At 31.7% G+C, this 22,628-nt stretch overlaps 2 protein-coding genes, 1 long non-coding RNA gene, 1 other non-coding gene and 1 pseudogene across 5 annotated transcripts; 2 read left to right on the forward strand and 3 right to left on the reverse strand.

Moving 5' to 3' along the window:
- The first annotated feature begins 1,136 nt into the window (after positions 1 to 1,136).
- LOC120183623 lies at positions 1,137 to 3,454 on the forward strand. The gene is made up of 3 exons (XR_005521955.1): positions 1,137 to 1,223; positions 2,008 to 2,208; positions 3,230 to 3,454. It is a non-coding gene; the product is annotated as an uncharacterized LOC120183623 (long non-coding RNA).
- A 563-nt stretch (positions 3,455 to 4,017) lies between these two features.
- On the reverse strand, positions 4,018 to 4,930 carry LOC120183603 (uncharacterized protein C6G9.01c-like). 2 transcript variants are annotated; one of them, XM_039188278.1, is made up of 2 exons: positions 4,823 to 4,930; positions 4,018 to 4,535 (listed from the first exon to the last, which is right to left on the reverse strand). In XM_039188278.1, the coding sequence occupies exon 2, from the start codon at positions 4,530 to 4,532 to the stop codon at positions 4,134 to 4,136; it is 399 nt and encodes a 132-aa protein (XP_039044209.1). In that variant the 5' UTR covers positions 4,533 to 4,535; positions 4,823 to 4,930; the 3' UTR covers positions 4,018 to 4,133. The 2 variants fall into 2 exon arrangements, with proteins under 2 accessions (XP_039044209.1, XP_039044210.1); XM_039188279.1 differs by having other exon boundaries at positions 4,018 to 4,540.
- Positions 4,669 to 4,752, reverse strand: LOC120183676. Its single transcript, XR_005521958.1, has one exon. It is a non-coding gene; the product is annotated as a small nucleolar RNA R38 (small nucleolar RNA).
- A 5,079-nt stretch (positions 4,931 to 10,009) lies between the features above and the next one.
- Positions 10,010 to 12,602, reverse strand: LOC120183602 (PITH domain-containing protein 1-like). Its single transcript, XM_039188277.1, has 9 exons — positions 12,443 to 12,602; positions 12,165 to 12,245; positions 11,861 to 11,910; positions 11,381 to 11,458; positions 11,041 to 11,098; positions 10,909 to 10,958; positions 10,608 to 10,716; positions 10,452 to 10,513; positions 10,010 to 10,181 (listed from the first exon to the last, which is right to left on the reverse strand). The coding sequence occupies exons 1-9, from the start codon at positions 12,524 to 12,526 to the stop codon at positions 10,139 to 10,141; spliced, it is 615 nt and encodes a 204-aa protein (XP_039044208.1). The 5' UTR covers positions 12,527 to 12,602; the 3' UTR covers positions 10,010 to 10,138.
- Positions 12,603 to 13,205: 603 nt separating this feature from the next.
- On the forward strand, positions 13,206 to 17,058 carry LOC120183600 (annotated as a pseudogene).
- Positions 17,059 to 22,628: the final 5,570 nt, after the last annotated feature.

The following is a 22,628-nucleotide window of genomic DNA, read 5'->3' on the forward strand; positions in this document are numbered from 1 at the left end:
ACAAAAACAATTTACTTATTAAATTAGTAATAAAAAATTTATGACGATATAAAGAAAAATTAACCCAAATTTTAATTTAAAATATGTGTAAAAATTTAAATAAAAACAAAACCAATTTAAAATAAGTAAAATATTTAATTCTTAGCTTTCAAATTAAATCATAAAAATAATGAAAAATTATCTAACTGAATTAGTTTATCACTAATCAGTTCACTAAAATTAGTGAAAAGTAAATTTATTATTTCAATAGCTACCTATGAATTGATGACCATTAATCACACATTAAATGATAAATAAATGTATTTAAAATCAATTAATTATTTTAGGTCCTAATATAAGGGTATAGGACCAAGACTTTTACTATAATCAAAGTAAATTATACCTAAATAATGAGAAATTATTCGATAAACTTTTTTGTCACATTGATATATCTAATTAATAATTTATGTCAAATAAAATTTGGTATTTATATATTATTAAAAAATTTCGACTCGCTAATCATTATTAACGTTCATTCTAACTCACTTTTTACTCCTTTCAATCATCGGGTTAATCATTATTAACGTCCGTCGACTATAAGATATTGTTTATTTAGTTTATCGATTATTAAAAAATTATAAAATGATTACTTAGTTGTAGAATGGTGTTTTGTTGAGTCTCTTGATTATTAAAAGTTATAAAATGGTCATATAATTTTTCATTATGTTTCAAACTCATACTTTTTCATTAAAAATCGACGGTTTTTAGGTTGGACGATAACATGATGATTAGGATATAGTAGTCGAGATTCTGTGATCAAGTTTTATCACATCACAGTCAATAGATTAACATTTAACTCAAAATATGTTTATTTTTTAACGAAAAATAATGATAATGAATAATCTGAAACCCATTTTATACTTTTAATAGTCAAGAGACTCAACAAAATAATATTTTATATTTGATTATAATCTGTGTGTCACATCTCTGAGGAGAAAATAAAGGTAACTAAAAGTAGTCTATCTTAAATATAGAACGAACGTAGGTTTGAATCCCCGTCTATTTAGGTAATTACACACAGTGTTTTTAGGGTTTTTGGAGGAACCACCATATAAAGCAAGTTTTGGCGTCAGAAGCCAACATTCTGTCTGCTCTGCAGCTCAATCCCTCGCCTCATCTTCTTATCTTATAGATTCATAAGCAATTCATGAGATTGCTTCACATACAAATAATCTTCCATCGAGGTAAAATACGCCAGGCTTTATTATTTTTCGTAATCTTATCATTTGGTGTCGTCTAAGTTAATGATTGTTAGACACTGTAGATCCTTCTCCTTCACTTGTTTCACAATTAAAATCGAAACCCGTTTTTCTAAGTTGATTCACAATGCAATTGTACCATGTTTAGGCTGTGTTTTAGTGTTTGAAAATTGTAAAAGAGTGATGTGTAGATTGGCTCCATTATCAGAGTCATCAGCAGGTGCCGATCCATGGCGATCTGACTGCCGCATGGAACCAATATTAAGCCCAAACGGTTGAAGACCCATTAAAATTCACTGTTGTTTCATGACACAATATCCCGTTTATATTTTGTTAATTAATTGCCTTTTTTCTCTCTCAAATTACGAGATTTGATTGAGTGTTTAAAGCATGGATTCAAATTGGTTGCAATTATGGACATAGTTGATACTATTAAGATGATTGTGGGTTTCGCGATCATACAATAATTGTCGTTGAAGGAAACCACTACCACTTTATAACGGCCGCTATCATAGTCGTGGATCGCTATTTAAATCCTTGGTTTAGACTTAAAAGAGGCATAGAGTCAGACACGGGTGTTTGCTGCTTTGCAATAGCAATCCACCTTTTGCATTGTGCCTAAAGTATAGCTACTTACACGATTGGAGGGATCCTTTGATTTCTAAAATGGTTTCCTTCAAATTTAATGTAGCTAAATCGAGGTATTAAAAGTTATAAATATGTAATATTTATGTATTATATTCATTTGGTTACTTGTTTCATGTTATAGGTATTGAAGACTTTGTTATTTACAACATTGTTATCTGTCTTCAAAAACCATCCCTTCCTTGGTTAGAGTTTTTCGTGTGATATATTGATTTATGCACATAGCAAGGAGGGATGGTTTTTGAAGCTTTAGATGCCAATGACACAGTGGATAAGCAAGATGTGAAGCTTCATGATGTGATATGGAGTTGGTGCATATGTCAAGGTATGGTTTCTAAAGTTGAAATATTGTTGACTCCGTTATAAAATGAAAAGATGAGTGACAACACCTTGTTTTAGGTTGTAAATTTAAGGTAAACTATGCATTTAGTACCTAGACTATTAGTTTTGATATGTTTTAGTATTTAACTTTCAATCTTTTTAAAACTTAACCTTAAATTTTGAATAGGGGTACTAAAATGAAATAAAAACTAAAGTTTAGAACGGTGTTACTAAAATAAAATAAAAATTAAATTTTAAGTATGATTTTGAAAAAAAATTGAAAGCTTGTACTAAAACAGAACAAAACGAATAGTTTAGATACTAAACAAGTAATTTACCCTAAATATAACTACGAGTGATACACGAAAGAAACAAATAAACTAGTGCTTTTGAATTCAATTTTATGATTATTACGCGCTTAACCTTAATCCTACTCAGAGATTTTGGAAGGACTAATTGTCAATAATATGGTACATCTGTGAAAATTTCGCTACTAAATATGCAATTAACGTTGTCATTTTCTTTTTCCAAGCCTATCAAGGCATCATGCAAATAATCTTCCATCAAGGTAAAATACTACTTGCTTCATTATCTTTCATAATGCAATTGCACCGAGTTTAGTCCGTGTTTCAGTTTCTGAAAATAGGAAAAGGCTGTTGTGCATGTCGGCTCCATTGTCAGAGTCAACAGCGGGTGCCTATCCTATCCATGGCAACCCGACTGCCGCTTGGAGCCAATATTAAACCAAACGGTTGAAGACCCATGAAATTCACTGTTGTTTCATGACACAATAACCCCTTTATATTGTTGTTAAATAATTGTCTTTATTTCGAGGTCAAAGATTTGATGGTCTTCACTGTGGTTTTGCAGTAGCAATATACCCTTTGCATTGTGCCTAAAGCACAGCTACTTTGACTATTGGAGGGATCCTTTGGTTTCACAATGATTTCCTTAACGTTTAAAGCAGCTAAATCTTGTCTTGTTCTTCACATATCTCAGTTTCTTCAAATATTTGAATCTATCAGTACAGGAAACTAGAAGTTTTGGCTCCCTCCCATGGTGCTCATGCTTCTGCTTCACCAAGAGCAAGAAGAATAACAGAATAAGTGAAGGTGAAACAAAGAATTGAAGGCCACTTTGATTTGAGTATATGATCAGATTTCTGTTTGAAGTTGTTCAAATTGTGGAAATCGTAAATCTTTTATAAATTGTTTAATGATCACTTTGGCTGTTTAATAGCAAAGAGATGTTTAGAGGAATGATAAGTTACTTGGCATTAATCAAAGATCTTTATTCCAAATACAGGTGTGATATTTAAATATCTTTGTATCTTGGGTAAATTATGCATTTGCCATCTAAATTATCAATTTTAATCTGATTTAATACCTAAACTTTTAAATTTTTCAATAATTAAAGTTTTATTTTTGTACCATGTTTAAAATTTAACATTAAATTTAAGAAAATAATGAAATTTTATATAGGTATTGACACATATTATAATTGGTAGTTTAGGTATTAATTGCGTTAAAAACAAGACGGTTAAAATCTAAAAAATTGGTATGATTTTAAAAAAAAAAATTAAAAGTCTAGTACTAAATCCATAGTTCCCTTGCATCTTTTAACGACAAAGCATCGAGTAAGAAAAAATGGAAATTTAACTGAAGTTAATACCAGAAGCTAAAGTTATACTACTTGGGCTGAGAATATGTATGTGTGGAATTATGAAAAGAATACTTTAAGCAGTCCATTCGATTGAATTTTTTTAAAATTTAGTCCTTCAAATGAATTGATTTTGTAAATACCTTCAAATTTAAAGTACCAAAATGGATTCCATGTAGAAAAATCAAGACTTATAATACAACAATCAGACCTCGAAACCCTAGAAAAATCAGAAATTCGGAAGATTCGAATTAACACAAAATAGCATTATCAAAAACAACAGTCACAATCAAATGGGCAAAGCGGTGTGTTCCCAGCATCAGATTTACCAATACCCAATTCTTCTTCGGTGTAGATTGTAAAACCATCGGCTGTTTTCCTTCGAGGCCGAGAAGAAGATTCACTGAAACCTTCATCCCTGTTTTCTTTACTCTCTGTGCTCCTTTTCTTCTTCGACGATTTGGGTTTAGATTTCTCTTCGCCGTTTGGTTTCTCCGTGGATTTTGGCTCGGTTTTCTTCCTTTTCATGCCTGCAAAAATCTCGTCGATTTCGTTACCAGCCTTATTAGGAGCCGGAGACTGCTTCTTATTCTTCTTCTCTGGGACCGGTTCTTGTTTGTTTTCTGGAATTTCCGAAGGCGTAGTAGAAGACCTCTTCTTCTTCGCCATTAGCTGAACTTGCAACCAAACAAAAACAAAATAAAATTCAAAGCGGGAAAAGATGAATTAAATCCGAAAAAGAAAACACAAGATTAAAAGGAAAGCAAATTGGAATATATACATTATAAAGGAAAACTAATAAGAATGTTGCGTCAGAGAACAAAATTATCAGCACCAGTAATCTGACAGGGATAACTGTGATAATATTAATTTCTCATCATTCACAACACTCTTTAGAAACAATCTTTGCAAAATAAAGGGATTAAACAACGAAAAACAATTCCCTTATATGGGAATACCTTACTATCAATCTAATGTTAACTCTGAAGGAAGATCTAAGAGAATATTAAGAACTGGGATTTCTGCAAAAGAAGAACGTATTGGCTTAAGAGAATGAGGGTGATGCTTAGATGTTGCTTCTATGTGAAACCCTAACTATAGAAGATTATATATATACTCCACTTGTTTTGGAATTGGATTTGGACCGAACTTTTTCTTATTATTTGGGCTATTTTGGGTCAGGATATTGGCCCATTTAAATTTATCTGATTATTATATTCTTCGCTCGTTATCTGATTGGATTTAAAGAGATTTCATTCGATTTAAAATTTGATTCGATTTTTATAGTGAAAATCTTTACTCGATCTAACAAATATATATATATATATATATATATATATTGTAAAATAAGTACCTAATTGAAATATATATAGAGAGAGAGAATAGTATTATTACAATTATCTCTAAATATATAATAAATAATCACATTCTTGTTTTTTTTTGTCAAATATTTTTCATCTTAAACTCCCATCCAATTTTATCTTCCGAAAAACTCAATTTTATGACTCAAATCCGAATTTATAAAATGAACCCAATCATATTGTTTCGAGTCAAAACTCATTAAATCCAAGTCTCATACCTATCACCAATATAGATTATATCATTAAGTTTAATTTATACTCTTCAAACATTTGAATTTGGCACGAATTCAATAAGTTCAGTGGATAAAGAATTTGTTATTGTCCCTTAAAGTTTCGGTTTCGAGTACCACGTATGTAAAGGTATCAACGCTAATTATTTATTTAGAAAATTTCTTTAAATGTGAAATGGAAGTATCCTCTTTAAACAATTTTAATCCCGTTGAATTGAAAAAAGACGTCAAGAAAATTGATTACCTTAACAAATATTTTCTTTTTCTTTTTACCAATTAGTGCATCAACTATTTGCATTAAGAAATGTAGGACGAACTAGTATTCCCTCAGTTTTGGGTTTACAGGGTCATCGTAGTTGGAATCCAGTGACAGATGCAAAGTATCATGTATACTCTAAAATTTGAATTTTTTATATTAATTATTCATTTTACTATTATTATCTATCCTAAAATTTTATTTATCTCCATTTTATGCAAATATTTTAATGATTAATATATGATTCTCAAAATATATTTTTAGATCCGTCATTATTGGAATCGGTGACAATGTATGGTTTACCATATCTTCCACCGATGGCATTCTTTGCAAACCCAATCGCACAATCGGCTAGCCTTCGTCGATTCTGCCACCAATGAGGGTCACAGCTCCAGCAGTCATCTATAAGGTTGCCAGTGCTACAAGAGGCATGCCTAAGGTTCCTTCTAGTAACATTAATGGCCCTCCCAAAATGAAAAAAAAAAACAATATAACAACTTTAGGACACGACAATTTTATTAGATAAAATTAATTTAATAAAAACAAATATAATATTTTAATTAATGTGTCATATATCATATCATAATTATACACACGTAACATTTAATCCTTTATCACATCGTTATTTATATACACATGATATATGTCACATCATAATTTTAGACATGTCATACAATTATTTATGCACACGCTACAACGCCATATTAGTGGCAAACCTCGTTTGTTGGTCAATCAACGATTTTCATTCGAAAAGGGGTTATTTTGATCCAAAATAAAACGTTGAGAGCTAAAGTACTTAAAAAATTAAGGTTAAGAGATAGTTTTTGACATTATGCTATATATTTTTAATCAGACATCACCTTCTAGACCCTTTTGGGATATATGAATGTCGAAGACCCTCTAATGCTGTGGATTCCACCCAAATAGAGGTATATTAGTCTACCATGCTCTAAAAGAGGCACAACATAGAAAACCTTATTCCACCCTTTTAAATCTTAGTTGTCCATTTTATAGTGTCTTAACCATTAGATGTAGAAGGTCTTAGTCTATAAATAAATATCATCTCTATTATTTAAGAGAAAATAACCTCAGTGACCAAAAATCTCAGATAATATACGATTTTGACCAATTTTTTTGGATTTACGAAAATGACCAACAAAATCGCAATGCGATCTCTAATTCGCATTGCGATCTCCACTATCGCAAATTCGCGTTGCATTTCCAATAGTATTTCCAATACTATGTGGGATTTGAGCATTACCAACACTTGTTCCCAATACTATGTGGGATTGAGCCTTAAATAGTGATATTATTTTTGAATGTTTTGCATAAAATTGCAATAATCGCGATTGATTGTAGATTGACTTTTAATTATGACATATTTAATCGTATAATACTAATGCAATTGGTTGATGATTCAGTTGTTTTAAGGTGCATGATTATTAATTGTTTCCTGAATAATCACATTGTATTGGAAACAAGTGTTGGTAATGCTCAATCTCACATAGTATTGGAAACACTATTGGGAATGGTATTTAAGGCTTGGCTTTCCCACTTCCTTGTTAAGTGATAGAGAACAATGGGGACTCTCGCGCGCCGCCGTCGCCGTCGTCCGTCTCGTCTCGTCTCGGGTCGTGGTCGTGGTCGTACGTGTCTTCGACACGTCCGCGCGGATACTATCTTTTTAGAGAAAATTCTTAAGAAACAAAATCTTTTTTTTAACTATCACAACGAATTTTCGCAACGAATTTGAAAAATCGCAACGACAACTGTAGACTATCGCAACGAATTTGTAAACTATCGCAACAACAACTGTAGACTATCGCAACGAATTTGGAAAATCGCAACGACAACTGTAGACTATCGCAACGCGAATTTGCGATAGTGGAGATCGCAATGCGAATTAGAGATCGCATTACGATTTTGTTGGTCATTTTCGCAAATCCAAAAAAATTAGTCAAAATCGTATATTATCTAATATTTTTGGTCACTGAGGTTATTTTCTCATTATTTAATATTGGTAGATGCGCGAGTACATTATATATCTTGTATGGGGAGGTTTTTTCTATCTACCTATGCCTTAATATATTTATTTTAATTTATATTTATATTTATAATTTTTTAATGAAAAAGAAGTCAGAAGTCGTTACAAAGAAACTAGTGTCTTAAGTATGTACGATACTTTTCTACAAGTTCAATTTCTAATGCATGCTCTAGATATGTTTGGGAAAAAGTGTTTACAAAATTAAGGTTAAAGTAACTATCAATCCAACGTTAAAAGTTAATTTTTGACATTATGCTATATATTTTTATCCTTCTATACCCTTTTCAGACTAAATGAATGTTGAAGACCCTGTGATTGTGTTGATTCCACCCAAATAGAGGTAGATTAATCTACAATGCTCTAGAAGATGCACAACATATAGAATTTTATTCTACCTTTTCAAATACTAGTTGTCTATTTTGTAGTGTCTCAACCATTGGATTTAAGAGGTCTTAGTATATAAATAAAAATTATCCCTATTATTTAATAGTGTTAGATGAGCGAATACATCATGTACCGTGTTTGGGGAGGTTTTTTTTTTCTTTCTACCTATGTATTAATATATTTATTTTGATTTTTATTTATTTTTGTATTTTTTTAATGAAAAAGAATTCAGATGCCCGATACAAAGAAACTAGTGTCCTAAGTATGGAGGATATTTTTCTACAAGTTAAAGTTTTAATTCGCGCTCTAGATACGCTTAGGAAAAAGTTAGAAAATGATAAATATTTATTTAAATATATGATTAATTTCTTATTTGATACATGATTATATTAAAAGTAATTTTAAGACTATTTATTTATGTGTATATACAAAATGTTGATAAATCAATAATAAAAACAATTTATCAAGAACTATTTATATGTTATGTGTAATTTGATTTAAGTACTATGTACTATCGACGGATGCTTCGATTGCGGAAAGCGATACAAGTACAGAGCCGAGCTCCAAGATCCAAGATGCTAATGTTAATCTCATAGATTCTTTTACGTCTGTGTTCCGACCAATTTTAAAAATTCATGAAGCAAAAACACAAATTATAATAAAAGGGATATATTATGCTACGGCAAAAATGAGAGTTATGAGAAATGGATATATTTATATCAAGACGGACAGATGGGGAGCCTTTTAGTTCTTTAAGAATAAAACTTTACGCATACGTAGTAAAAATAAGAAACACCTAAAATATATGACTCATCACGTAAATGCAATGCCACTGGAGTTAAGGGTGAGCATTTAATCAAGTTTGAGTCGAATTAAAACATTTAGAGTTATTCGAGTTGACGAATCGTATTTTACAATCCGAATTTAACTTAAAATTTTTTACACTCGAATCAAGTTTAAGAAATTCAAGTTGAATTATTCGAGTTTCTATATTAATTTTATTATAATTATTTGTAGTATTATGACAAAGATTTATTCTAATTTTTCGATTTTTTTAACCATATAATATATATATATATATATATATATATTATTTTCATGTTATAATGTTATTTAATATATCAAATACAACCTAAAATCATAAAATATATTCATAATATTATGTTTCAAAGAAAATATTTTGAGAGAAAAATATTGATTAAAGTATAAAGGAGTAAAGAAAAATTAATGAGAAAAAAGAATTTATAAACAATTGTCGTCAAAAGACCAAATTGAGTAAAATGCAAAGTTAAGATACTAAATAAAAAAGAGAGTGCATTTTTAGTTTAAAAAAGTAAGAACTGAAAATACATAAGTATTCTATTGTGGTTTATTCAAATTTGGTAAAAAAAAAACATACTTACAATAAAGTATGAATGGCAGAAATACGAAAGTTGTGAAAAATTGAGATACTAAATTAAAAAAATAGGAAAATTGTTATTAAAAAATGAATTGAAAGTACAAAAGTATTCTAAGATGATTTAGGAAAATGTGATTCAAATTTCGTAAAAAATAATTTAAAATGAAAGAAAAATTGAAAAATAATGAAACCAAATATTAAATCATAAAACAATCAAAATACTTAGATTTTTCGTTTTTTCGAGTAACTAAAAATTTCAAATTTTCAACTCGAACTCGAAAACCAAATTGGTCTTTAAGTTGATTTGAATAACTCGAAATTGGAAAAAAAAAAACGATTTTTCGAGTCTTGTTCACTCCTAACTAGCGTAAATCCAACACTTCTCAGTTGTGGGCTTAAAAACTATTCAGCCTTCGCACATTATATGCATGAACTATGAATCATAAATCTTTGGAACCATAACAACCCAGTAGGTAACGGGATGAGGGTTCTCCATCAACTATATATCATTTGTCCAATTTTTTCCCATAGGAGGATGCTCAAAAGGAGTGGCCAGATTCTTGACAAGAAGAACCCCAGCCCAGATGGTATTACAAATTCTTTATTCCACATGGGACAGTCCTCCACCAGTTTCGGCCCGGGTCCTGCACCAATATAATCGATTCTCATAAATAGAACATTTCCGTTATAAAACCGAGCTGATGTACTATGAACATCATGAACTTGGAAAGTCTTGTTTCTATATATATACACACACATATCTACGTCGGCTATTGATATGTTGCCTACCAATCAAGGCATGAGTAATGTTTAAAACATCTAGACAGACATGTCTACAATTACCAGAATAACTCAATCGCTCATGTCAACATCAATCCAAATACATGATGCGATTTAGCAAAGCAAAAACTTACTTGTGATCAGAAGGATTGGGTGTGATTTCATAAACAATCGTTGCAACAACATCTCTTTTCAACTGTCAATGGTATCCGAGAAATATATCAGCATGGGGTCAAGCAGGAGGAATCAATGTCATCGATAAATCAGAGCTATAGAGGGGATTAAAGTACCTGTGTGGCTTCACCTTTAAAACCAATGTAGTGAATTTGGGTTGTGTCACCACCAAAACTCTCGGGGAAATGCAATGTAATATTTGCCACGCTCTGAAATTTTGAGTACCTAAATATGCATGTTAATGGGACATTAGGAAATAGAAAACAGGGAGAATGAAAACGGAACTCTGCTAGTTTCATTTAAGTCTGTTATTAGAAATAACTTAACTTTGTCAGTGCCAAGTGGACCGGTCTTCATGCACAATAAGTGAGCAAGTTAACTGCTCAAAAATGGATCATAACGGTGTTAAGTACCTACCTTGTCTGGTATTCTAACACTCCGTGCAGATTTTCAACCAAATCCCACTCCTTCAAGAAAAATGTAATCGATTAAAGGTAAAATTTGTTGAATTTAACAGAATATTCCATGGCACTGCGAGATGAACAATACCTGAACAGGTTGCATGCTTTGGGCATCGGAGAAATCAATCCCTTCTCGATTGATAAATCTAATAAAAAATGTAAAAAAAAAAAACATAAATATTACTAGGATAAAGCCATAGGGATTAAGTAGTAGGGGAAGAGAAATCCCTTTCAAACAACTAAAATCTTATGTCCTTTACAAGTATCAGCCTATCAGGTACAGATATCAACAACATCTTCAATGGAGAAGCAGTTAAAAGGAAAAAAAATTCAATCAATTTTGAAATATCAATATTCATTGCTAAGGGCTGGCAAAAAATTAACCATTTAAGAAGTAAAAAAATATTTGGTTAGTCATAGGAAATTACACTCTCAACTTGGAAGGACTTGTTCCATCTGCACCACCAACAATTGATATACTCTTGATCTTAACATCTGATGTAAATCTATCAGAATAAATCAAACGCCACGTGAGAAACGACAAGAACTTCTAAAATGTACTGAGCTCCAAACCAAGAAAAAGAGCAATTATCGAGATTCGTTCAACAATTTTGTAAATGAACCAATATACTAGATCACTTGAATCAAAATACACATTTCAAACATAAATGAGCAAACAGTGAATGCCAGAGAGGTGAGGCATGAGGATAAATATAATATACAATAATTAGCAATAAAACGCAAATTATAGATTCATCGTCTCTAATGTTCAAGATGGACACTTGTAACTTTAAAACCACAGATGTAGACGATGGTTAGTAAATCCATGGAAGTAGGACAAGAACTTCAAAGTAAACTGCAGATTAATACAATAAAAGGTACTGAAAGAACTAAAAGAAATCACTCACGGTATGTATACAAGTAACTCAGGATCACCCTCGTTGCTTTCCAAGTGTTCCTGTCACAGTTCATAATCCTTATTAAGCCATCACATACCAATGAAATGACAGAAATCTAAATGCATAATACAAAATGAGTTTTTCCACAAGGATGCCAGCACAAAAATGAAACTGCAGAAACGATCAAACTCACGTTCATATATTCAAATAAATTCACATATATACAAGAATTTATTCACTAGTTTCATACAAAGAAAAGGGGTAGATGCAATAAATAACATATATATACATAAGTAAATTAATTAAAAAATACCCCGGTAGAATTTAATCGTTCCTCCCAAGCTTTAAACACCGATTTGACACTTCCTGGATTAGCCTCATTCAAAGCAGTAACCTAAGCGCAACAAAATTTCCAAGAAAAAAAAGAATCAAATATGGCAATTCATTTAAATATGGAAATTAAAAAAATCAATTAGTGATAACAGAAATCAGTGATGAATCAGCAGAAATTTCAAAAATATTCCAACAAAAAAAATTAAAAAAATGAGAGAGAGAGAGAGAGAGAGAGAGAGAGAGAGAGAGAGGACGAACCTTAGAGAGGTCAATGTGCTTGTAAAGAGACCAATTAGAAGAACAATCGTGATCTTCGCAGCTGTGGTCATGAGTACACGCCATTTTCGCCTGATCTTCCCGCTTTAGCAGCCAAACAAGCAAAGAAGCTTAAGAACACAAAAGGAATAATACGACGAACACTCGAGAAAAAGAGAAACTAAAAAACGTGCCGAATACGCACCGTTTCCTTCCATCCTTTCCAAACGACACCGTATTGTTTGTTAACGAACGAGCAAGAGCAGTGCATATGTCCTGGATCACATATGCAGAACTTAAACATTCAAAAGTTTAAAGGGATGATAGTTATAACATAGAAATGAATTTCGGGATGGAATTGAAATATTCAAAAACTTAAAGATCAATTTGAAATGAGAATTACAACTATAGTTAATTTTCAGAAAGTTACTGAAATTAAGAAAGGTTCTTCTTTTGTTTTTCAGGGCTGGGGATTTGAGTAAGGTTTAGGCTAGGTGGTTTTGGTCAGAGCTTCGTTTGACTTATATATTCAAGGATGGATGGCCATCTTGGGAGGTTTCCAACTAAAGACAGATTACTACGGATGGAAGTAAGTGCTGATGTTCAGCGCCTGTTGTGTGGTGTGGGGGTTGAAAGTAGGGATCATCTGTTTCATGAATGCTCCTTTTCGTCACTCATTCTGCAATTGTGTGGTACAAGGAGAGGGGCTCGATGTTGTCTACTTGCCATATATTAGTAATTATTATTACTTTGAAGACACCATTTTTCACTAAGTCTTTGGATATGGGAATCTGCATATCCGTTGCTTCTTCAGAGATTCATGATGAAGCTGAAGAACATTATAGCCTTGAAAATGTTGTCTACTTGCCTGAAAACATTGGTTCTTTTGGGATTCAAAGACTTGGATCTCTTTACTCTAAACAAGGATCCAAAGGACTTGACCAGGATGCTGCCATCCTTTATCAGGTTTGCCGTTGCTACTCCTTTATTTTTATTTTTTGCCCTACTTATATGATAGTCGTTTGAGATTATGGGATCAGATTTTATCATATCACAGTCAATAGAATAACGTTCAGCTCAGACTGTAGTCATTTTTTAACAGAAAATGATGAGTTTGGAATATAATGAATAGTTGAGTGACCATTATGTATTTTTTAATAGTCAAGGGACTCACCAAATTAAACACTATCCTATAATCGGGGACCATTTGTATAATTTACCCTAATTGTTATCGTGAAAGTGATTATGTGAATTTATGTGTATTGTTTTTCTTAATTTTCTTCGATTAGTTACTTATTTTACTGATAGTGCCTACGTTGAAATCTGATTTTTCTTCGATTAGTTACTTATTTTACGAACGGTGCCCACATGAAATTTTATTTGTACCAATCCATTTAAATATTTTATGTTGTTAACATATGTGTGCCCACCTAAAAAATATTTTTGAATCCGCCAATGATTTTTCAATCATATCTTCAAGGTCACATGAAGATTTATCAATTATGTTCGGTCTATAAAAAATACATATTAATCTAATGCTCAAAGCTGTTTTGAATAAATTCGACGTTATCAGTCTTATAGCAGCAATTAACAATTTCATTAATTTGGATCTATTCATAACATTATACAAATAAATTATCGAATCATGCCAAATTAGAGTAGAAGGGGTTATCGATTTGTACATAATAGAAACATTATAAAAGTAAAGGGGCTAAGTCATGCAAAATTAGAGTGATTAAACCCCAAAATTCTGCTTAGTAGAGGGACTAAAACACGATATTTTGTTTTTGAAGGACTACGGAATTGAAGGTGGAGCATTTTGTGGTGTTTTCGATGGTCATGGAAAGAACAGTCATATAGTGAACAACATGGTGAGATATCGACTGCCATCACTATTGCTAAGCCAAAAGATTGCTCTAGCAAAGCTCAAGACAACGGCGGGAAAGGACGGTGGAACCGCACCGAGCAAGGATTTTCTCAGGCTTGCGCCGGTGCGTTCTAGGTGTTGTACAAGGAATTTGGACTGCGCCACCAGTGGAACAACCGCTGTTGTCGTCATTAGACAGGCAAGGGTTTCAATCCAATCAACCAAACAACAAAAGAACACTATGCACAACTATACAAAAAACAGTGATTGGAAGAACTATAAGCCCCAAGCATTACAAATGATTAGATTAGTACAATCAAGTCTATTGAAGTTTTCCCCCCTAAGACTAAACCGAACAGCATCAATGATTTCAGTAAGTAAAATTTCAGCATGTCTTGATCGTTTCTGGAAGATACGCTGATTCCTTTCTTGCCAAACAGTATAAATAAAAGTAGACCAAGCAATTTTTAGAATGAATGTGAGAAGAGACTTTCCTTTCCATGAATTGATTGTTGTAGTAACCTGTTCCTCCCAAGTCAAGTTCGTAGGATTCATTCCATTCAGATTCAAGACAGAATTCCATAAGCAAGCTGCTAGAGCACACTCGGAAAATAGGTGGTTTCTTGTATCTTGAAAACTGTTACAGATTACACAAGCAGAATTAGTGTTAATTCCCATTTGTTGTAAGCAGTCTCTAGTTGGTAATCTGTCTTGTAAAGCCATCCACACAATTAATGAATGTTTCAGAATATGCATGGAAACCCAGATGAGCTTATGCCATGTTACTTTCTGTCCTTTAGGTCTGATTTCATTCCAAATATCTTTAAGCCGAAAAGTGTTGTAAATAAATGGAACTGCATCCGCCCTCATTTTTAAGATACGTTGTTTTTGTTAGATGTTCTTGAGTTGGTTTTGCAAATTATACGAGTGTTGGTCTATTAATTATGTTTTCTTCTTCCATCCAATAGGGTGAAGATCTTGTTATCGCGAATCTTGGCGATTCAAGGGTTGTGCTGGGAACAATGACTGAGAATGGGATCAAGGGTGTTCAATTAACAACTGATCTCAAGCCAGGTTTACCCAGTAAGTCCCATGATTCGAGCCCTAAATATTAATTCATTAAACTGATTATATATATATATATATACATACAAGTTAACACCCTCTTGTATAAATATATCAGCTTATTTATAAAAATAACATTTATTTTTGTCACATAAATAAGTGTCTTGTCAATTGTGTCTTCCGAAAGATATATTTGACTGAATATATCTTTGCCCTACAAGATATCTCAATCAATAAATAGTTTATTTTATATGAAAAATGTAATTGATTAGTTATGTATAGATCTCCAAAAGTTATGTCGAATGAAAAATTATTCACTCAAAACACCTAAACACAATTCTATCCTTTCAAAATTTTACGCTATACTCATCCCTACGAGTTTATGATACATATAAAAGTGGTTTGTTGAATAATTGTACTGGATGCAGGTGAATCAGAGGATAAGGAATTGCAAGGGCAGGGTGCTTGCGTTGAAGGAAGAACCACATATCCAGCGAGTGTGGCTGTCCCATGAGGATTATCCTGGCTTAGCCATGTCTCGAGCTTTTGGGGACCTCCGACTCAAGAACCATGGGATCATTGAAGTCCCTGACGTCTCCTATGGCCACTTGACCCCAAATGATACACTTCATTGTCCTCGCATCTGATAGGGTAACTCTTAAGCCCACCAATTTAAGTGAAATTTAATAATAATTAACATGTGAGTGAGATGGCAGTTTAACCCGAAACAGATTTCAACCCGATCCGATCTGATAAGATTAGATTCTTGTTTTTTTAACAAAGTCGGGTCGGATCCGATTTTTTAAAAGAGTGAGGTCGGGTCAGGTTGGGTTCGAGTGAAGGGTGAAAAACTCTGACCCGACCTAGGGTAATAGTGTAATTTCTTCAAATAAATTTATGGATAGTTGCTATAATACCCTATCTATCTATTGATTTTTTTTAAATTAAGTCATTATTTTGTACCGGATTAGGTCGGATCGGATTTATACTCTAAAATTTGGGTCGTATCAGAGTCAAGTGGAGAGTATATATTTTCAGGTCAAATCAAGTCAGGTGAAGGATATATATTTTTGGGTTGGGTCGGATTCGGTGAAGGGTATATATTTTTTGAGTCTGTTCAGGTTGACCAAATACCCAACCCGACCTGTTATCATGCTATGCATGTTAGATTCAAGTTGTTTGTTCAATAAGAACACACATGTTTACAAGTTGATCCACGTGTTTTCAATATTTTGAGGGTTTAACCCCTTGGCTAGTTGACAAATGGACTTGATTAATATGGTATTAATATTTTGAGAGTTTAATTAAAATATTTTAAGGTTTAGGTACTAATTTAAAATATACGCTGTAACTTGAACTCATTGGGTGGAATTAACCTTTTTAATAATGAATATACGATAATAGAGTAAAAACGTTCGTATTTTTTTGCAACTCTTAGGTATGGGATGTGCTGAACAACGACCAAGTTGCATCCGTAGTGATAGAGACAAAAAGTGAGCGTGAAGCAGCAAGGACGGTGGTGGAGGCGGCCACCGCCTCGTGAATGAGGAAGTTTCCTTCTTCGAAAGTGGATGATTGTACGGCGGTTTGTCTCTTCCTCCGAAACAAGCAGCATCCAAGTTTCTTGCCGGAGGAGGCCTAAATTTGTTGGTCGACCTCCTTAGTTATATAAAATTGGTGGATATTTTGATCATATATTATAAATGAAATTATGCCATCAATCAACTACTTGATTAGATAAGCACATATATTGTTGATAAAATCCAAAAACTTCCATTGGATACCCTCAAACTTTTTTTTTTGACAATAAGATACCCTGAAATTTCATGCCATCAACAAAGTGCTTCGTTTGATAACCTCTTTATTAAGCAAGGCATGAAAATGGACCAAATATGTTTACTTGAGAATGATATCCTCCCCTTTGTCCCACCATGAAATTTCATTCAAGTTTGTCCCACCATGATTTTTTTTTGGAATTATTATCAGGGAAACTCCCCTTTGTCCCACCATGATTTTTCATTCAAGTTTGTCTTGTAAAAGAAAAACAAATATGGTTACTTGAAAACGATATCCTCAACAATTTTTTCAAATTAATTCAACATATACATAATTTGAATTAATATTAATCACTTACTTGAATATTAGCGTTTAAATTTTATCTAACGTAAACTTTATATCAATTCTATTCTTATTTATATCTCACTTAAATTTGATCATTATTGGATCATACCCAGAGTTATTCGTATTTATATTTTTTTCAATATTGTATTTTGGACCCACACTTAATTTTAATTAAACCTCTTATTTTCAAAACAAGGAGATGACTATCCAGTTCAGTTGGTAGAGCACAAGGTTCTTAACCTTGAGGTCGTGGGATCCAGTCCCACGGAGGGCATCTCATAATTCGGAGGTCTTCTACGGAAATTGCTCTCAACCTGGTGTTGGGGGCAGCCTACTCTCTTACCTCCCCTTATCACATTACATATGGGAACAAGGAACAACCATTTTTATTTTCAAAACAAGTTGATTAAATCTCTAAAGCTTTAACATCAACGCTATAGTTTAATTTCACCAATAATATTGGTACAATGTCATTGCTGACGTCAATATCCCACAGAGGAAAATTAGAGGTGGAAGAAGAGTGTGGGCAAGAGATTCCTCCTTTATGTCACCATTCATTTAATACGATTCCCAAAAGATTCAACGCAACCACTTGCCTGCCTTTTCAAGATAACGGGTGGACAGATTGGACTACGACCTAAAATACTCTTGCTTTGATTTTATGTCTTGATATTTTCAATGCCACTTGGTAACTATATTTTTTATTAAAATAATATTTTATGCTGAGATAAAATTTTATTACGCAATATAATTTTTTTTTTAATTTTACATATATTTAAGATTGTTGGATGAATAAAAACATATGGTTGAGATTAAAAGTAAAAAATGTGAAGATATTTACTAGAAAAAAAGGATTAAATATACTCATCTATTTTCACTCATCCAACGATCTTACATCTGTGTAAAACTAAAGAGTTTTACATTGTATAAGTGGATTATAACCCTCTTATATTAATATTTATATAATTATAATTGAATTTTATTTTATTCAATTAAAACAATTATATATTAAAAATATCATTTAGGTTAGCCGCTTTCTTCTTCCTCTTATCTCTTCTCTTTTTTTCTTCTTTACAACTTTTGTCAATTTTACTGATCGATTCAATTTTTTTCTTCTTTAATTTTGTTTAACCGACGGCGGCACCGATTTTAATGCTGGTTGTCGCCCGTTGGTTATCTTTTTTCTTTTTCAATTTTTAATTTTTAATAAGAATAATTATGTCATTGTGACATGTTTCTCTGCCTTTATGGCATGTTTATCTTTACCTTTGTGACGTATTTTTCTCTGCCTTTTGGTAGCTTATGATTTTTTCCCTTAGTATTAGTTTATCTTTTTTTCTCAGGGTTTGATTTGACATCGTCACGACTGATTAAGATGTCGCTTATTTGTTATCATGATGATGTTCCCTGCTTTGGACCCTCATATTGGTTTGGATACATGATTTGCATTCGTTGATAGTTTTTTCATATCACTTGACTTTGATTTATGATTTTTCGGTGTCCTTCAATAGCTTCATCCCCTTTTGTGGTTCGTTTGTATATGCAGTCAGATTTTTTCGTATATTTATTTTGTTCAAGCTTTTTGGTTAGTTTTTTTAACATTTTCCTTATTTGGTCATTGTATGATTTAGATGGCTAGTTTTTGTGTCAATGGTTATAGGAAAATATTCTAATTATAATTTTATTTACGTGTACGTTATACTTGTAAATCTTCATTATAATTATGGATATTTTATATATTTAATAAAACTAGCGGCTTTCTGTCGAAAAATATATCATTTAGAATCAATACAACTTTATCATTTTTTTCTCCTAGTTTTCTCTCATTGGTAAATTCGTTCATTCCTTTTTCTTTTCATATTTGTTGATCAGCGGCAACACCAATTTTAATATAGGTTGTTGACTGTCAGTATTCTTTATTGTTATTTATTTTGTATATCAAGCCATTTTTTTAGTTTCAATAAGTCTACTTGTATGACACATTTTTTCATCTTTTTGGATTTTTTGGTCGTTTGGTCGTTGTTTTCACTTCTCTTTTCCTAAGGGTTGATTTGACGTCGTTACGAATGATCAAGATGACGTTTATCTGTTATATTGTTGGGCTCGATGAAGCTTGTTCGATCAACCGAAATATGCCAAGAGAGGGTGAATTGGCTTTTTGAAATTTAGGGAGTAAGGAGTTAAAGATATAAAAATTTGCACAATGATTTATAGTGGTTCAACTTCCTTAATGAAGTCTACATCCACTACCTAAGCTCCTCACTTAGGATTTTCGAACAAATCCGCTAATTTGTTATTTCTTTTTCAAGGATAAAGATATAACATTTACAAACTCCATAGCTTTTAAAAAAAGGATTAGCTAGAACCAAAACCTCTTTATAAAGGAAAATAATTGTAAACAAGAAAACCTCTAAAAAGGAAGGTGTTTACAAATTAAATCTCACAAAAACACAAATATTTACAAGAGAAAGAGAAATAAAGAATGAAAAACTTTTCTCTTGTGTTTAATTGCTTGGATAGGTGTTGGTCTCCTTCTTCAAGTATCCTCAACTTGTTTTTATATGTTGGAATGATTTACTAGCCGTTTCTAGATGTTTGAGAAGGTTTGGAGCGTTGGAAGACTTTTTGCACACAAAATTTCGAAACTTTGGGGAAATTTCGAAACTCTTCGAAAGGGCAGTTGGAAAAATATGATCGTTGAACCCAAAGTATCGAAACTTTAATGAAAGTTTTGAAACTCTTGAGATAGTTTCAGAACTATTGGAAAGTATCGAAACTTTTCGAGAAACTATCTTGGAAAGTATCGAAACTTTTCGAGAAACTATCTTGGAAAGTTTCGAAACTATTGTAGAAGTTTCGAAAATATTGGTCAAAATACTCATTTTAATGTTTTGATTGGACTTTGAATTATTTTGATGAAAACTTTCAATAAGTTAAATTTAGTCCAAAAACATTTTGCCCTTATTTGTTATATCAAAATATTAGTTCTACATATATTATCTGCTTTGGACCATCATAATAGATTTAGATACATGTTATGCGTTCGTGGATAGCTTTTTACGTCGTTCGAGTCTGATTTACGATTTGTCAACGGTCTTTCAATAGCTTGATCCTATTTTGTGGTTCGTTTGGCAATGTGATCATATCTGTTTGTATCTATCTTTGTTCGAGTTTTTTGGTTATATTTTAATCTTTCCTTTTATGATCTTTATATAATATTAAGTTGATATTTTGTTTCAATGATTAAAGGCTTAATTTACGATTATGATTGTAAATCTTCATTATAATTTGAAGTATTTCCTATTTTAAATAAAATTAGTGATTTCTATAAAAAAAATATCAATTATAAAAAATGTTTTCTATATTAATTTTATATTTAAATCAATATTCTTATATATATATAAGGGATAATTATATTTTAATATTTGGATCAAATTCTTTTACCTTAAATATGAATCTCATTTGATTTGACTTTATCCTTTAAAAACTCAATTTGATTTGAACTCATTTTTTTTAAATAACCTTATCAAATTGAACCGAATCAAACTTCCTCAAATCCAAATTTGGTACTCATCCATAATAAAATATTCTTATATTCAAATATTAACTAATACTTCATTGACCACTTATATTCAAATATTAAATAGTATTAACTTTGTTTCAAATATTAACTTTTACATTTACATATTATACCTATAATTAAAAAATATTCAAAACATACATCATTGAAGCTAAGATCGAAATATCATGGTTTTAAGTGATGATATTCAGTGATAAATCTAGAAATATTTTTTTACGTTGACACGTATATATTAATAATAAGAATCTTTTGTATAATATAAACAGAAACAAAATTTAAAGATGAGCACAATCAATAAAACTAATAACTAATAAAAAATAATATTTCAAAGATGGGTGTCCACCTAACTCCATGTACGTCCCCCCCGACATATTTGAGTTCCATCATAGGTAAACCACATGTAAACTTTATATAAGTTTACATTTAGTTTAAATCTTAAAACTTGTGGATTGTATTTAAAATTACCCATTTATGTAAATTATACTTATATAATTCAAAATAAAGTAATAAACACTTATCTAGAATATTGAACATCTTACATCTTACAATAACATTATTCAACGGTTTAAATCCGACCAGATTCGATAGGGTTAATTTAAAAAAAATGAATTCAGGTCAGATTGGTATGTTTGAAGGGCGGAAAAAACTCGCCATCCCTAACTTTAGTTCACCAATAATACAAAATACAGGTCATTGCTTGCTTGCGTATCAATCATCTCTTCTTTTAGTGAAAATGAAATGCGGAAGAAGAGTGTGAGCTAGAGATTCATAATCTCACTACCACTATTAATTGTGATGAGATTCCAAAAGATTCGTTAAATTGAAATACTTGTGTAACACTGTTAACCAGTCGTGTAAATGAATCGAGACGAGCTCGAGTATTGATGAGTTCGACTCGACTCGACTCGAAAACTCGCGAGCTTAAAATTTTAAAGCTCGACTCGAACTCGAAATTCAGAACTGAAGCTCGTGAGCAGCTCGAAAAGGCTCAAAATGAAGAAAAAAAAATCTTAAACTTAACTCGATTGAAGCCTGTAACTGTATAAACATGAGAACGAGTGTACCTCTGTAACTGTAACTGTAAACATTGTTTCTTTGAATCCTAAATGCATAAATGTATCTGATAACTATGTTGTACACGAATGTACCTTTGCATGATTGATCAATAACACTCCATCTCATGGCAAGCCAATTGTACCACTAACTCTCAGGTCACATACACTAGACTTTTATTTAAAATCATTTACCGTTTTATATGAAAAAACCATATATACGAATATAGAAAATTCTCATAAAATCTATGCATTGGTCAGTTCGTACTAAAAAACATTCATATACCATGTAATTAAATTCATATAAAATGTATTGGGTACTTCATATCTAAAAATCATTTAAAATCTATTTAGCAGGTGAGTAGAAAATTTTATATCATAAAATTAAATCATTTTCATTGTAAAACATTTGATGTTGGTTCATCGCAAGCCGTCCTCATATCATATTTAAAATAAGTAAGATGCACTCATCTGATGTCTCACTAGTGTGTTTTACTTATTATA

The sequence above is a fragment of the Hibiscus syriacus genome, unplaced genomic scaffold (genome assembly GCF_006381635.1).
Source record: "Hibiscus syriacus cultivar Baekdansim isolate YM2019G1 unplaced genomic scaffold, ASM638163v2 tig00112800_pilon, whole genome shotgun sequence".
Lineage (NCBI taxonomy): Eukaryota > Viridiplantae > Streptophyta > Magnoliopsida > Malvales > Malvaceae > Hibiscus > Hibiscus syriacus.